This window comes from Lolium rigidum, chromosome 7 (assembly GCF_022539505.1).
Source record: "Lolium rigidum isolate FL_2022 chromosome 7, APGP_CSIRO_Lrig_0.1, whole genome shotgun sequence".
In the NCBI taxonomy this organism is placed as follows: domain Eukaryota; kingdom Viridiplantae; phylum Streptophyta; class Magnoliopsida; order Poales; family Poaceae; genus Lolium; species Lolium rigidum.
In genome coordinates, this window is record NC_061514.1 from 75,887,613 (window position 1) to 75,903,317 (window position 15,705).

The 15,705-nt window shown below is 44.8% G+C and overlaps 1 protein-coding gene across 1 annotated transcript; it reads right to left on the reverse strand.

The window, feature by feature from the left end:
• Positions 1-4,906: 4,906 nt before the first annotated feature.
• LOC124674654 (serine carboxypeptidase-like 35) lies at positions 4,907-9,387 on the reverse strand. Its single transcript, XM_047210699.1, has 8 exons — positions 9,135-9,387; positions 7,168-7,275; positions 6,877-7,065; positions 6,679-6,767; positions 5,913-6,233; positions 5,673-5,818; positions 5,269-5,361; positions 4,907-5,189 (listed from the first exon to the last, which is right to left on the reverse strand). The coding sequence occupies exons 1-8, from the start codon at positions 9,385-9,387 to the stop codon at positions 4,907-4,909; spliced, it is 1,482 nt and encodes a 493-aa protein (XP_047066655.1).
• Positions 9,388-15,705: the final 6,318 nt, after the last annotated feature.

Here is a 15,705-nt window from a genome sequence, read left to right on the forward strand (position 1 = left end):
CAGATCCAACCGCGTTTGTCATAGACTGACATGTAATTAAACCTCAGGCAACTGAGAACTAGCTGATCCGGTTGCAGTTGTGCCTCCTTGATTTAATTATTCAATGCTTAATTCTCTCTTACATAAGTTTACTACTTTTTATTCTGGCAGTTGTTTCAGTACTATAACATAACTGCATGTTTCAATACGTTATTACGTTTTAGTTTTGTTGGCACTGGGGCACATATCTCCAGGCAAAATCTCAGTTTGAACTTTCCCAAATTAACAACACAGAGCTCTATCAATCGCAGCTTCTAGTACAAATCAGACCCAACAGCGTGTGTCATAGACTGACATGTAATTAAATCTCAGGCAACTAGCTGATTTGTGCGACCTGATTTGTGCGATTTCATTCAATGATTTATCCACAAATACAGTTTATTGTACTACCAATTCCGTCCCATTTGTGTATCAGAAGAACAATATTTTGTTGTTACTGTTAGTTAGTAGTTAACTCATGCAATTATAGTTCAGTTCATATGACTTGACACTTGAAACCCAAAAGTAGTTCTCACTAAAAACCAAGGTTCAAGAAAGCGTTAAGCGTAATTGGTGCGGTGGCCTTCCGCTTAGCGCTTCAGCGCGCATAAGCGGCGTTTTGTCCCCTCTTTTTTCAGCTACAGAGAACTAGCTGTTCCGTATACAGTTGTGACTCCTTGATTTATGCGATTTCATTCAATGAGTTATCCACAAATACAGTTTATTGTACCACCAATTCCGCCCCATTTGTGTATCAGAAGAAAGAACATTTTTTTTGTTGTTACTGTAATTAATAGTTAACTCACAGAGTTATAGTTCAGTTCAAATGACGTGGCCTGTGAAACCCAAAAGTAGTTGTGACTAAAAACTGGATGATGGGCCTGTTTCTTTTTCATTAAACGTAACATTCTGATAGTGATAGCATGGTTATTCGTCTATTGCAAAGTTGAAGGTACTATTACAGAATATTTCTTGTGAAATACAAGTGGTTAATCCTTGCTACCACTCAGTAGTCAGCTAGTCATCCTTTTAATCATATCTGTTATATACAGATATTGCTTTCTACTCTAGTCTTCTCTTGATGTCTTCCTTGTGTAACATATCAAACTGTTAATAAAGTTTGAGGATTTGGTATTTCCTTAATAGTTGTGCCATATGAACCACATTGTTGAAAGTTAAACCGTCCAGTATTGGAATAACATTAAAGCTTTTAAGCCCCATCTGTTTGAGTTCTGAGTCTAGGTTATCTGTTCAAGTCCACGAGCATGGTCATCAGGGATGAGAATATTAGGCCCATTAAACATTAGTGGTCATGTCTAGTATATTCATTTAGAGTTCAACGTGTCTGGTGTTTATAGATAGGTTGTTGTATGGCTTTACATCTAATTATAACAGGAGAAGAGAGGCATTTTGGCTCCCTGCTCCCAGGTGGTCCTACACCCAGGATAAACAGTAAAATCTGAAAAATATTTCAAAAATTTCCTAGAATTCCGATATTTGTTCCGCATGTGCATGTTTGAGTCCTTTTTTCATGCCTGTAACGTTCACCTCAATTTTTTTTTTGTGTCCTGGCACAAAAATGACGAATTTCAGTTTCTCAATAGTATAGCAAAAAACTCTATTCGTACCGAACTTCTTTTTTTTCAGCGCACAAACATTTCTTCCCACAGGAAATTTGTGTGCACTTAAATTGGCATCAAACTAATTGTCTCTGTGGTGCACATTTGAATTTCGTATGACCTATTGCCATTTCTCCAGTGTTCTAAAGTATTCCCTCCATTCTATAATTCTTGTCATGGTTCTAGTTCAAATTCGAACTAATACCACAACAAGAATTATGAAACGGATGGAGTACATAGCAACCATCCAGTGAGATGCTTCCATGGTGTTGATAATTGATGCTTAGAGAGTACCCCTTCATATGCTTTGTACTTTGAACTTTGAAGGCATAACTAAATTACAATCAACAAATATTTGATCACCTTGAAGAGATATTATATATTTGATCATCTTGAAGAGATATTATAGAAACTAGGGCCTTTGTTTACAGTTCAAAGCAGTAGAAGTTCTCTTGCCAGGCCCTATAACCACCAATTTTTGTGCATGTGCATCACAATCCTCTTAGATCTAAAATTGCATTCCAGTAGTGGTTAATTATAGCAATGTTACCGTACATCATGAACTCTTGGCCTTGTGTTGTTTTCAGCTGTGCAAGGATAATCTGAATCATGTTTGGGAGATAAAATAGTAAAAATTGTGAAGTTGTTTAAATTAAATCATGGATTTATGTCTAGAGCTACAAATGATCTCTGCTTGATATGAGTGGTGAACTGGAGAATATATGTTACCGATTGAGTTATCTGGTTGATATAACAGAAAGGTGGGCATTGATAGGTTATGTGAAAGAAGTCTTAACGATGGTAGCATGGCGCATCTGCTCTCCCATGGCTGATTGTTTTTATAACCACTGGGGTATACTATTTGTTTGATGTGACTTTGGCCAGTGGGCAAAGACTTGTACTTTGTATTACTTTAGATCAACGCCATTACACAGTCTCTCTTCTGATGTTATTTGCTACCATTGCATCACCGGTTCACCATTGAAATTTGTTGACTTGTTTCTGTCTGTTAACATCGTATCCCTTAGACTTGATGGGTGGTTGCAAGGTGCAATCCTTTTTGCGTTATTGTAATCTTGTTGTTGGATGTAAGTTTTCAATGCTTATTTCTCTCTTACATAACTTCACAACTTGCTGCAAGCCCATTGATTTGCTACTTGAATAAACCCACTTCTGATAATGGATTACATCCTTTCATAACTTGCTTAACCTCATTATAGCTGCAGTATTTAAGATATTTGTCTGAAACCAAGGAAACCCAAGTTATAAAGATAAAAACTGCATTCGTACAACACTCTGCTGTTTTATTCGCTTATTGGTGCTAGTTGGGATTAGTTGGGCTGGCATATATCTTAGGCGAAATCCCAGGTGATCTTTCCCAAGTTAACAACATAGAGCTCTATCAATCGCAGCTTTTAGCGCAAATCAGATCCAACAGTGTGTGTCATAGACTGAGATGTAATTAAATCTCAGGCGACTGAGAACTAGCTGTTCTGTTTGCACTTCTGCCTCATTGATTTACGAGATTTCACTCAACGAGTTAACTCATGGAGTTATAGTTCAGTTCATATGACTTGACCTGTGAAACCCAGAAGTATCTGTCACTAAAAACTGGATGATGGGCCTGTTTCTTTTAAATTTAATGTTACATTCTGATAGTGGTAGGATGGTTATTCTTCTATTACAAAGGCTAAGTTACTTTACAAAATATTTTCCGTGAAATATAAGTGTTTATTCTGCGCTATTACTCAGTAGCCAGTTAGTCATCGGTTTGATATAGCTACTAGAAAAACCTGGAGGCACTCCTTTTAATCATGTCTGTTATATGCAGACAATGCTTTCTAGTGTTCTCCTGGTGCCTTTCTTGTGCAATAAAGTTTGAGAATCTGGCATTTCCCTAATAGATGCGCCATATGGGCCACAGTTTTTAGACCAGTATTGGAAGAATATTATACCTTTTAAGTCGCATCTGTTTGAGTTCCGAGTCTAGGTTACATACTTACATGTTGAAGTCCACAAGCATAGCATTTTTATGGGGCAGTAGCAAATGGTGGTGATAAGATGCTTAGAGAGTACCCTTCATATGCTTCATACTTGGAACTTTGAAGGTATACCTAAATTACACTCAACAAATATTTGATCACCTTGAAGGGATATTGTAGAGTTCAAAACAGTAGTGCTTGATATCTGTGGTGAACTGGAGATTAATCATATGCTACCAATTGTGTTCTCTGGTCGATATAACAGAAAGGTGGGCATCGATAGGTTCAGTGAAAGAAGTCTTAACCGGTGGTAGCATGGCGCATACGCTTCACCCTGGCTTATTGTTCTTATAACTACTTAGATATTTGTTCGATGTGTGACTTTGGTCAGTAGGAAGGACTTGTACTTTGTATTATTTGAGATCAGCATCATTACAAAGTCTCATTTCTGATGTTATTTGCTACCATTGCATCACTGGTTCACCATTGAAATTTGTTGACTTGTTTTTCTCTATGTTAACATTTTATCCCTTTAGACTTGTTTCTTGCGCGACAGATTATCACTTTGTTTAGTGTTGTTCTGACCTTTGTCGTAAATTAGTTTTTGTACAGTACTAAACTAGGCCTATCCAGTTTCAGAGTTGCCCTATTTTTATGTAAGTTTATTGGTCGCCATGCTTTTGCTGCCGTGTTATTATGTGTCTATATTTGGGAGGAAAACCTCTCAGGTCGATCCTACTCACATTGTCAAACCCCAGCATGTTAACACATTTTGTGGTCCTTGCACCCTGCATTTGCTTGACATGGCTGAAGGTACGGTGCCTTTTTTTTTTTAACAAAGTGACATGTTCTCGTGCTGTGGAAAGCATTGACAATAGACAAGTGACATTTAACTTTGCACACTAATTGGTAGCAGCCTTATTGTGGTCCTTAGGTTAGGAAACGATGACTGACAAATTGGTCCTAGGAACGAATCTGAACATGATCTGTTTATAGCTTCTCTGAGAATGAAAACCTGAATTTTCTGACGGCATGTTCAGCTTTGCGATTATTTCTTTCCTTGGCAAGTTTTTTTCTGCAGCTTACCAGCTGGTGTACGGATACTACATGGCAGTGTCCTAGAAACCCTTTGAAGGAACGGACACCTAATCTTCCCACGGAGTCTCATATCATCGTAAGTTACACCATGCAACAAGGCTGCCCAAAGAGTTCATTCTACCTTGGTAGGTAAATCTAAGCTAAGCAAAACATTCTACCAAGCAGCAGATCCTGTGCTCTGTTGTGGTGCTAGCGTGGGCGGGAGGTGTTGGGCAGGGGCTGGCCGCGGAGGAAGTGGTAGAGCATGGCGAGCGAGCTGGCTGGCTTGAAGAGCGGCACCTGGTGGCCGGCGCCGCGCACGGTGACCAGCGTCAACCCCTCCTCGTACTCCACCGCCCACCCGGCCACCTGCTGCCGGTAGAACCACGCCCGCCACCCGCCCATCCCCTTGGTCCTCTCCCGCTGCCGCAGATTCATGGCGTTGATGCTGTACCGCGTCGACGTCACCGGCACCCTACCATCCGTGTCCCCGCTGGGCCACATCGTAGATTGCACGTGAGAAGGATCTAGATTGACAATGTTGGTGACGGAGTAGCTAGGTGGAGTAGTACCTGTAGACCCAGATGCGCAGTCCGGCGGCCATGAGCTTCTTCAGGACGGGGAGCACCGTCGCCGGCGAGTCGTTCCACTTACTTATCACCGCGCTGCAACAGTTGGTCCATTGTGATTACTGAATATACTCATCCTAGTAGTACAAAACATTGTAAAACTGTGCAGCAGAGATGAGATGGTAAGCAAGACGTATGGGCAGTGCACCACGTGCGACACATACGAATGAATGCAGTGCAGCTGCAAGTTGCAACGTCAGATATGAGTACGGGGAGTCTGTCATTAGGAGTAACATGTAATGGCAGCTGATGTGGTGTACAGTATTAACTGCGTGCCAGGATAGGGAAGGGAGAGCAGGGTAGAGTAGAGTGGAAGTATATATAGAGAGATAGAGAGCTTTGCGCACCTGCATGTCGAGTATGGGTACGCCAGGCTTGTCCGGTTGGCGTGCAGCGCGCGCTGCACGTCGTGGCGGTTAAAATACTTGGTCACGTACGCCTCCGTGCACGGGTCGAACCCCGCCGGCGCACGCCTCATCATGTGCCATGCCTCCTGCATTCGTACGCCACCACGACAAGACACTTACTTCAACAATCACGGCGCGCATCTTGAAGATACTATCACTCTCACAGACAGACGAACGTACGTGCTGGGAGAAGAGGCGGGGCGCGGCGACGAGCCTGGACGGCCGGCGCGCCGCTGAGGAGTTGCCGGCCGGCGAGGCGGCGGACGCCAGGCACGTCGGGGTGTAGATGCTGTAGATGTCGATGTCGTCGAAGGCGCCCATGAACGCTTTCACCGCCGGCGAGCAGCCCTTGCCCGGCCTCCCGCCGTCGGCCTCCTCCCTGAAGGAGTCGCACTCCCGCGTCACCGCCGCGTGGAGCTCGTCGGAGATGATGGCGTGGCTCCACGCGTACTCCACCATGCCCAGCTGGTCCGTCTCGTCGTTGATCACCGCGTTCCCGATCTGCTCCAGCAATCATTAGCTAGTCAATTCACACGCACCACCATGTGAGCAAGCGCAACGGTGCAAGTGAAATCGTGTCAGCTTCAAGTACAAAAGCAGGTGTGCTCGTCAGCTTTCGCAGGGGCACGCTGAAATTATTACCGCGCGCAGTGAAAAAAAGGTTTGACGCAAACAGTTGGCTGTCAGCTAAAGCGAGCAAAAGATACGTAGAGCGGGAGTATATAGCAAGTCCGTATGCACGCTCGTGCTCATCTTTTGACAGCACTGAATCTTTTCTCTCCTATACACTCTTTTCCTCTTTATCTTTTGGGATCTTTTCAGGACACTAATTTTGTTCCATTTGCTGCGTCAGAGACTGGTTTACGTGCCAGTTAGCAATCTTATGGCATGATTGCTAGCATAAGACGGGCCTATATGTCCTGTTTCGGGGGAGGAGCTTGCTTACCATGAAACCTTTGAGGTTGATGATCCTGTCCCTGCTCGCCGCTTTGTTCCCCTCGTAGATGCGATCTGCGAGCTGCGGGACGTAGTGCCCTGCAAAAAAGAAGCGTATCAAGGCAGCTTCAGCAACAGATTATCTTTAGCAACAGATTACGATGCATGTAGGCTTAACATAAGAAAAGAGGTTGGGCTGCTCGTGTACCAGCATAGCTCTCCCCGGAGATGTAGAATTCGCGGGTCTTGAACTCCGGGAACTTGTCGAGCCAGTTGAGCATGAAGGTGTACGAGTCCTCCGCCGTCACGCGGTCGCCCAGCTGCTTCAGATCCGACGTCTTATTCGTGTAGGAGAACCCCACGCCAACCGGCGATTCCAGGAACAGCAGGTTCACAGCTGAAATCCAACACCGATGTGGCGAATTGCAATTGTGAGATCAGACATGATCCAATGGAATTTAGCAAGGATGTCCGGACTAATATGGCCTTGTGTGCTTGCCTTTGTTCCACGCGTAGGGATTGCGAGTGAGCCTCTCGCCGTAGCCCCTCACCAGAAACGGTCCCAGCTCCTGGGCGGCGCCGTAGGCGATGGAAGAGCATCCGGGCCCTGCAATGCAATGGCGCGTTTAAACAACAATTCTGTTAACAGTAAATCATACAGATGCTCCCTCCATTCCATTTCGTTTTTGTGGTTTCTGTTCAAATCAAGTTCAAATCATGACAAGAATTATAGCACTCAAAAGTCAAAACTGCACCGCACTTATCGACGGTGCCAGATGGGGCTATCGAATTGTTTAGTCTAGGTGCTTAGGCTATGCATACTGTAACTAAGTTAGTATACTGTAGTTCAGAGAGAAATGTTAATCTAATAATGCAAAGGCAAGGACATGAAGATGAGACAGCTGATTTGCCAAGTACTATTCTCTGTGGCGTCATCTGCCGGTCAACAAAACGTCAAAGACCCTCATCTGAGTCATCTCCACCTCCACGCTCTACTACTTATCTACTCTGACACTTCACATCACTGTTTTCTTATCCTGCGAGAAATCTCCATGCTTGTCCCAAGTGAAGCATCTTCCTAGTAAACACTAAACAGTAAGATTAACACTGACAACCCTGACACTAATATGTGTTAGATACCCGGACAAAGGTGTAACATCAGACCGTAACACTTACGAGATATTCCCAATAGTTTTATATGAACACATGCTCATGGAGCAGCAGGAATTTACCTTTAATTAACCGTTGAGAACTAGCATGTGGTTTGGTGGTTAGGAGCGCAGTAACGCTTTGGTGTCTCGTAAATGCGAAATACTTTTTAGTGAGAGGCGACACTCCCGTCAAGAGCCAGGCGCATGTGGTAACTTCGTTAACTTCAAGACCCGTCCGATTAAGTTTTTTAAACTCGGAGATGCTCGTAGGGTAGGGTGTGCGTACGTTCATTCATATGGTTGAGTGTATTGCATATGTATAAGCTTCTACATCTGTATTGTGTTTTCGCAAAAATAACAGGAATTAATCTTTCGAAAGTCCACAAGGATCCAGATTAAGGCATCTCTGCTCTCTATCTTTTATTTTTCCTTAATCGCATCATTGCACGTCCTTTGGTGGTGCCCCATTTGCCGCTCTAGAACCATGTGGGCGCCGATTGCCCAGGGAGTAAAGGACGACGGCAGAGAGAGACGACGATGAGCCGTGATCTAACAGTGCTACAGGGCAGGAATGCAGAAGAAAACCGCCACGGCCCCTCTGTCCCTGTCGCTCGTCGGCGCAGGCTAATTAAGCTAGCTTCTTCTTCCAAGCAGGATCTGCTTTGCTAGCTCTCCCTGTAGCGCTGCCTTGCGCCTTCTTTTACATCCTTTTGCCATCTTTTGCAGCGTCTTTCCTGCGCCGCGAGGCTATGCTCCCTACTGCTCCGAGATCGGGATGCATGTGTGGATTCTGGCGCCTTCGCTTTGGAGCTTTTACTGCCGGAAAGCATCGTTCTCCCGGCCGTTCATGCGACAGGGTGGTCGCAGGGCCCCCGGCCTGCAGGCTCTCGAGCTTTCCGAATAGGACTTGCCAAATGCCAATGGCGGCAAGAATTAATAGAGCAATATGTAGAGAGAAAGAGCATGTCAATCGAAGTCAACGATTTTGCCTTGGGTTAGTTTCATCTATCCTCCACTTGGTGCTGTTTCTAGTAACTTACCACAACGCAAGCAAAATTTAGGAACTGAAAGCCCTCTATTATGCCAGGAAATTGGCGTATACGTTGTCCAAATTTGCAAGTTGCAGCAGATAGACGCACTTGCCGCCTGCAATTTTCGCATGATACGGCAGCCTCTACGGCAGTAATTCTAAAATGGTTGAGGCAGTTCGTTTCAAATACGGAAAACAGAAGCAAGAATCACAAGTGGGCTGGGCAGCAAACAAGAGATGCAGAGCTAAGGACGAACTGATCGAACTGAACGCACGCGCGCGTACCTCCGTTGAGCCACAGTAGCAGGGGCTTCTTCTCGGGCTCCTTCTCGGCCTCGAAGAACCAGTAGAAGAGCGCCCTGTCGCCGCCCGTCCCGACGTCGACGTAGCCGGCGTAGTGCTTGAACCCGACCTCCGGTTGCCCGGGGAGCCCGGTCACGCGGTCGGCCTCCGGCCGCTGATTCCCGGACGCTCCGGTGGCCGCAGACGACGCTGTTAGCAACGCCGTGGCCAGGGAGAGCAATGCCATGTTGGCCATGGCCGATGCCGTTTCTGTGTGTGTGCGTGCTGTTTGCTCTGCTCTGCTTGAAGTTCTGGCTCTCCGCTTGGGGTGTGCGGGTTGAAGAAGAAGGAAGGTTGGTTTAATAGGCAGGGAGGTTGTAACCAGTTGTGGTATGGGTTAGTGGGTGGTTTAAAAACAGTGAGTTCCTTTTTTCCCTGGATGGAATACAAGTGTTTCTGGTGGGTGGTCTGGGCGTCGTATGGGCTTTGGGCGCACCGGCGAAGGGTTGGGAGCCTGAAGAAATGGCACTGACTTGTGATGACTGCCTGCAGTTCTGTCGCAATGTTTAGATAATATAATGGATAAGTTTACTGCATCGGGTATGGCGAGCTGCACCGATGTTTGTCTTATAATCTGTGGGAAATACAAGCAATTTTCGCATAATTTACCCAAAAATAGTAAGTAAAATAGGGCTAAAAATATATGAAATAAATCAGTCCATCTAACCGGTAATATTAATTCTAAACAAGATGCCACAGCAAGAAAAGGCAGCATGATCTCAACTACCAGAATTAAGCTGATATACAAGACAATGGAAGAAGATTCGTCAAGCTTCAAATGCTTCATACACGAATTGTTATGCACAAGTACCAAATCGTCAGCTCAGTAGTCAGCATATTTCTCTTGAATCCCCATATAAAAGAATATGTCCTCCAACTGGAAGAGGATGATTCACAAAAAAGAGAGCTTGGAGCCATGGATTGGAGCTTGCCTGCGTACAGATTCCCAAAGATTTACAAACGACGAAGACTTGAAGACGATCGGCGAGGCGCTGCCGGCGGCGTCGACAGGACCTTTCTGATGGGCCGATACTTGAGTCTCCGCGATGTGGCAACTGCAGATGACGGCGAGAGGATTCCATGCGACTATGGACGAGTTACAGGCCGTACGTATCCCTGCAGTATCCCCAGCTGTGTTCTAATTTTTTTCCATTACTTCAATTCATAAAAAATGGGATACTTCACGATACGCGTATCCCAGCGTATCCCCGTCCGCGTGCAGTATCCTGCACTGATACGGCACCGTAGTGCAGATGTGGGGCTGTGGGAGCCGATTGCCGAAGGAGTAAAGGACGACGGCAGAGAGAGAGACCATGAACCGTGATCTAACAGTGCTACAGGGCAGGAATGCAGGAGAAGACCGCCATGGCCCCCTCTAGCTCTGACCGTGTCGCACTCGGAGCACGGTAAAAACAGTGAGTTCCTTTTTTCCCTGGATGGAATACAGTGTTTCTGGTGGGTGGTCTGGGGCTCTGGGCGTCGTATGGGCTTTGGGCGCACCGGCGAAGGATTGGGAGCCTGGAGAGATGGCACTGACTTGTGCTCACTGCCTGCAGTTCTGTCGCAATGTTTTGATAATATAATGGATAAGTTTACTGCATCGGGTACGACGAGCTGCACCGATGTTTGTCTTATAATGTCTGGGAAATACAAGCAATTTTCGCATAATTTAACAAGAAATAGGAAAATAAAATATGACTAAGAATATATGAATAAATCAGTCCATCTAACCGGTAATATTAATTCTAAACAAGATGCTATAGCAAGAAAAGGCAACATGATCTCAACTACCAGAATTAAGCTGACATAAAGACAATGGAAGAAGATTCGTTCGTGTTGCCGGGTTGTCGCCAATAGTCGTAGAGGCTTCTGATGTCGAGGAAAAATTGTTAACGGGGAAGAAGTCATCGATGTTCGTGATGAGGTGAGTAACCACGGAAAAACGTTTCCAAAAATCTTATCGCCGCTCTCCCGTACATGATCACAAGAGACTGGGGTTTCGGTAGCCTACTGCCCCGACTCGCGTTGCACGCCACAATACGGGGTGGGGAATACATCGGTCGACAACGCAAAGCTCTGGAACCGATAGGAGGCTGTGGCGTTTATGTGGTGATGTATCTTTCTGGAGAGGGGCGACCTTACTTTTATAGGCATAGATGAGGAGGCCCTGGCTGCATTGGAAAATGAAAGCAGGAGATGGAAGAAAAATTGAACATACAACGGTATTGATTGTCAATTCAGATTCGTATTTTACTATCCATTGGCACAACAGGATGAGCCCGCATGTAGTAGTCCCATTCTCATGCTCATACAACAACTATAACAACACCCCATTATAAAGATCTTAAACTCTCTCTAACCTAGCAATATGAGACTGAACTTTTGTCCCATCTCTTGCCTTACTTTTTTTTTGGTGAATTAAAATAGATCAATCAAGGCAAAGGAGTTTGATCCTAGTTACAAGCATCTCTAATAATGTCTGGTCCCTCCCGGAACCAAGTCTTGGAGCATCTAGACATGCTACCAAGTCTTAGAGCATCTCTTGCCTTACATGAATGGAACATTTGAGTCTTCTATGATTTTCAGAAAGTATGAAAAGACTAAGTGCCTGTTTGTTTGAGCTGCAGCTGAACGAGAAGCAGCTGGAGCTGGTAGGATCTGAGAAGCAGCTGGAGCTGGACGGCTGGTGAAATGTAAAAATGTTGTTTGGCAATCTGCTTTTCGAACAGCTGGTGGACATGTAGCTGGTGGTGATTGTCTAAATTACCCTTGTATACTGATGTGATTGGATTAAGCTGATTCTTATTTGTGCTAGCTCTAATGAACGTATCATTTTTTAGGTAAAATAATTTTGGGAAAAAATTGACAAGTTTAATCCATAGATTTTCCATGATTTGTGCTCTTTGCTTGGCACAAATTGTGCATTAACAACGAAAATCTACACCAAGGACGGAGACGGCCGTGTACAACAGCAGCAATTCGGAGTCGGGGCAGAGAGGCCTGTGGGGAGTTGTGGAGGAGAGCGCCGTCCGGAGAGGTCTGGCGGGTTCGGGGCGGAGAGCGCCATCCGGCGGCGCGGCGGGAGGGGCTGGCGGGGAGCTCCGGTTGGCGTGGTGGAGCGTGAGGGGTGGAGAGGCTTGGGGGGTTCAGGGCGGCGAGCTCCGTCCGGGTTGGCGGCGCGACGGGAGGGGCTGGCGGCGCGGCCGGCGAGGCTGGCGGCGCAGCGGGAGGGGCTGGCGGCGCGGCCGGCGAGGCTGGCGACGCGGCGGGAGGGGCTGGCGGCGCGGCCGGCGAGGTTGGCTGGTCGAGGTCGATTGGGGAAACACGTCGAGCGTGGAGGGGGCCGGTTCTTTTTTTTTTTGATATGAGGGGGTCAGTTCTAGAACGTTTTCTTCCTATTCTATGCGGTGGCATTGGTTGTAAATACTTCAAACTCTAGTGGCAGTTCCATGTACCGATTCGGATTTAAGTTGAAAGCTGCGGGAAGCTGCGGGGAAGTACCTCGGGAGGTGCTTGTGGGCTTGTAGTGTAAATCAGATAAGTGCTTCTATAAGCCCGGACCTAGAAGTTAGGTGTTTGTTTGGGCTTGTGCTTAAGAGGACCTAAAAGCACTAGAAGCTCAAGCTTCAGCCCAAACAAACAGGGCCTAAATGGGCTGTGGCGCTGTGCCATAATACACACAATTCCAACATACTTTTCCGCGAGCGCAATTTTAATTTGGCTAGTGTTTAGATTTTTCTACCAATTACGTTTAGTTTTTGTTCATGTAATAATTCACTAGTCAGTATTTCATGAGCTTGTTTTCGACTGTTATTCCAGTAGTTCGTGGTATACTATTTGGGTTAGTGGGTGGTTTAAAAACTGCGAGTTCTTTTTTCCCTGGTGTAGGTGGTTTGGGGGTCGTATGTATTCTGGGAGCCTGGAGAGATGGCACTAACTTATGCTCACTGCCTCCTTATCACTGCCTGCAGTCTTGTCCCAATATTTAGATACTGGATGGATAAGCTTATTAACTGCAACGGGTACGACAAGCTGCACCGATGTTTCTACTGTCTTATAATGTTCCACGAGCACAATTTGAATTTGGCTATCGTGTAGATTTTTCCAGCAATTATTTACAGTTCTGTTCATTTACTAGCTCACTAGTGAGTGTTTCATGAGCTTCCTTTCGATTATTATTAGCTGATCCAATAGTTTGGTTCACTATAGTGTTTGATTAACATGTGTACATTAAATGTTGCGTGAGATTTCTTTAAATTCGGATATAGACAATAAATAGTATCTAGATACATCTAAAATTTTAATAAATCTTAGACAAGTTATATGAGACGGGTTAAGTATATCGAAAATGATACCGTCGCACACCTGATGAGTGAAAGATGTCAACATGGGTTAGGTCAATAAAGTTCTCCTAAATAGTTTTTTAATCTATACCTAATAATAAAGAAGCTAACGCATGAATGGATTTTTACTGGGCCTTTTGGCCGGCTGGTCCAGTGACCCATTTTCTTTAATTTCAACACACAGCAAACAATTTCTCTGTCTTTTGTAGCAAAAATGAACTGAGCTTGCAAAGACAAATCCTGATACCGTGTGTCCTTTGTTGTGAACCTGCTCTAGTGTTCGATGCAATGCTCGTGAGACTAAGAGCGGGGGGCTATCGCACCACTAGGGTCCAACCTATTTTTTTTTCCTTAGCTGTTTCGTTGGAAATTTGCCAAATTTTCAGACAAGAATGGTGGAGTGGAATGGGATAGATTAAATTAAATTAAAAGCATATAAAAACCAAATATAATAGTAATACATTTAATAAAAACTATAGTCAAATTAAGTATATGAGTGTATGTATATCAAAAAGAAACTTGCAAGAGTATGCCAATACATTGTATCACTTTTTCTTAATGTGTGGATTGTTGTGTTATATAAATTTTGTAGTTAAAATCATGTACAATATTGAAATATACATAGTGCCAATAAAGACCACCATATTAATAAAAACCAAATCGGATTTACTTATAGAATTTTATAATTGGACATATAAATAGACATATTTTTGCCCCACATGCATACTATGTTAGAGGAGAAAATGGGGAAAAACCTAAAGTAAGGCTAGGGCTATGGTGTTCTGCTCACTAGATTATCATGTAAAATTTATTTGAGCCATATACATGTTTTTACTACTAAATTTTTGAATCATTAGCAAAAAAATTTTTTGTACTAACTGCAAATTCATCCAAATCCTTATTTTCAATAAAATTTAAGAATGAGGTCCACCATTATTACCGGTCTACGGTATTACAAGTCGGTGGAGACTGTTTTTTAAGTGTTTTATTATTTGTTTCCCCCGGTGCAACTCACGGGCACTTTTGCTAGTTTCTAATAAAGGTAATATATTAACAAAAGAAAATTACATCCGGCAGCTGCAACTCAATACCACCAACAATTGAGTCATCGAGGATGCACATGGCTAAAATATTAAAAATAAAAATAACCCCAAGATATATGGCACACAATAAGCAGCGCTGGCATCAACTACTCCTCTAGCAACACATGAGCCGTGAGAAGCCGAGAAGGCTCTCCTACAGCCACGACTGCACGAAGGTAATACCACACAAGTGTCACTATCACCGAATCCAGTAAAGACTAGACCATGAGTTTTGCTTTGTTGTGCATGAAACTTGCTCAGTTGGTTGATGACCGCGTCGATGAGGCGTCTCGTCCTCTTCGTGATGAGGTGGCAAGTCTCAAGTTGTTGTTGGCACGCATTGGTGATTCTTTGGAGCCAACGGAGGCATGTTACTCTGGTGGGCAGGACTTTGCCATTGTGCAGGCTTCGTTTTCGCTTGGCTCCGGTAAGCAGAATTCATCAGTGGTTGAGGAAGAACATATCTATAGTTGTTCATCTCCTCATGGTAGCCCTGCTAGTCGCCGTAGCATGTTGTGTCGGATGTCTCTAAGACCGAGTGCATAGACGGTTCTCATTCGCGACAGAAGTGTGGTATGTCTTGTCGTACCATCGGCTTGTCATTCGCGAACATCCAAGGTTTCTCAATGGGACATATTGAATGGATCGTAGCGAACAAGAGGGGGGTGAATGGGCGCTACACAATTTTCATGTCTTTTTCAGTTTTTATGCGATGCGGAAGTAAAGGTGATAACTTTGGTGATAGGGGTGTTCCTAGTATGATCCTAGGCTAGTGCAACAAGCAAAGGAACCGAGCAAGGTAGTAAAGAGAGGGAGCGAAACAACCGGGGACGCGGAGATGAGGCGAGGTTTGTTTCCCATAGTTCCTCCCACAAAAGCGAGTACGTCTGCGTTGAGGAGGTGCTAACCACGAAGGCTAGACGGCCACGAAGGCCTCACCTTATTCCTCGAGAAAGCCCCACGAAGGAGCTTCAACTTCTCCACTAAGTAGCCGGTCAAGGCGGCGGTTCCTTCACAAGGTTGGGGCGAGCTCCACAAACACCGGAGGCTCCCAACACCCTATGGGGCTAGCACAACTCCAAGCTAGCC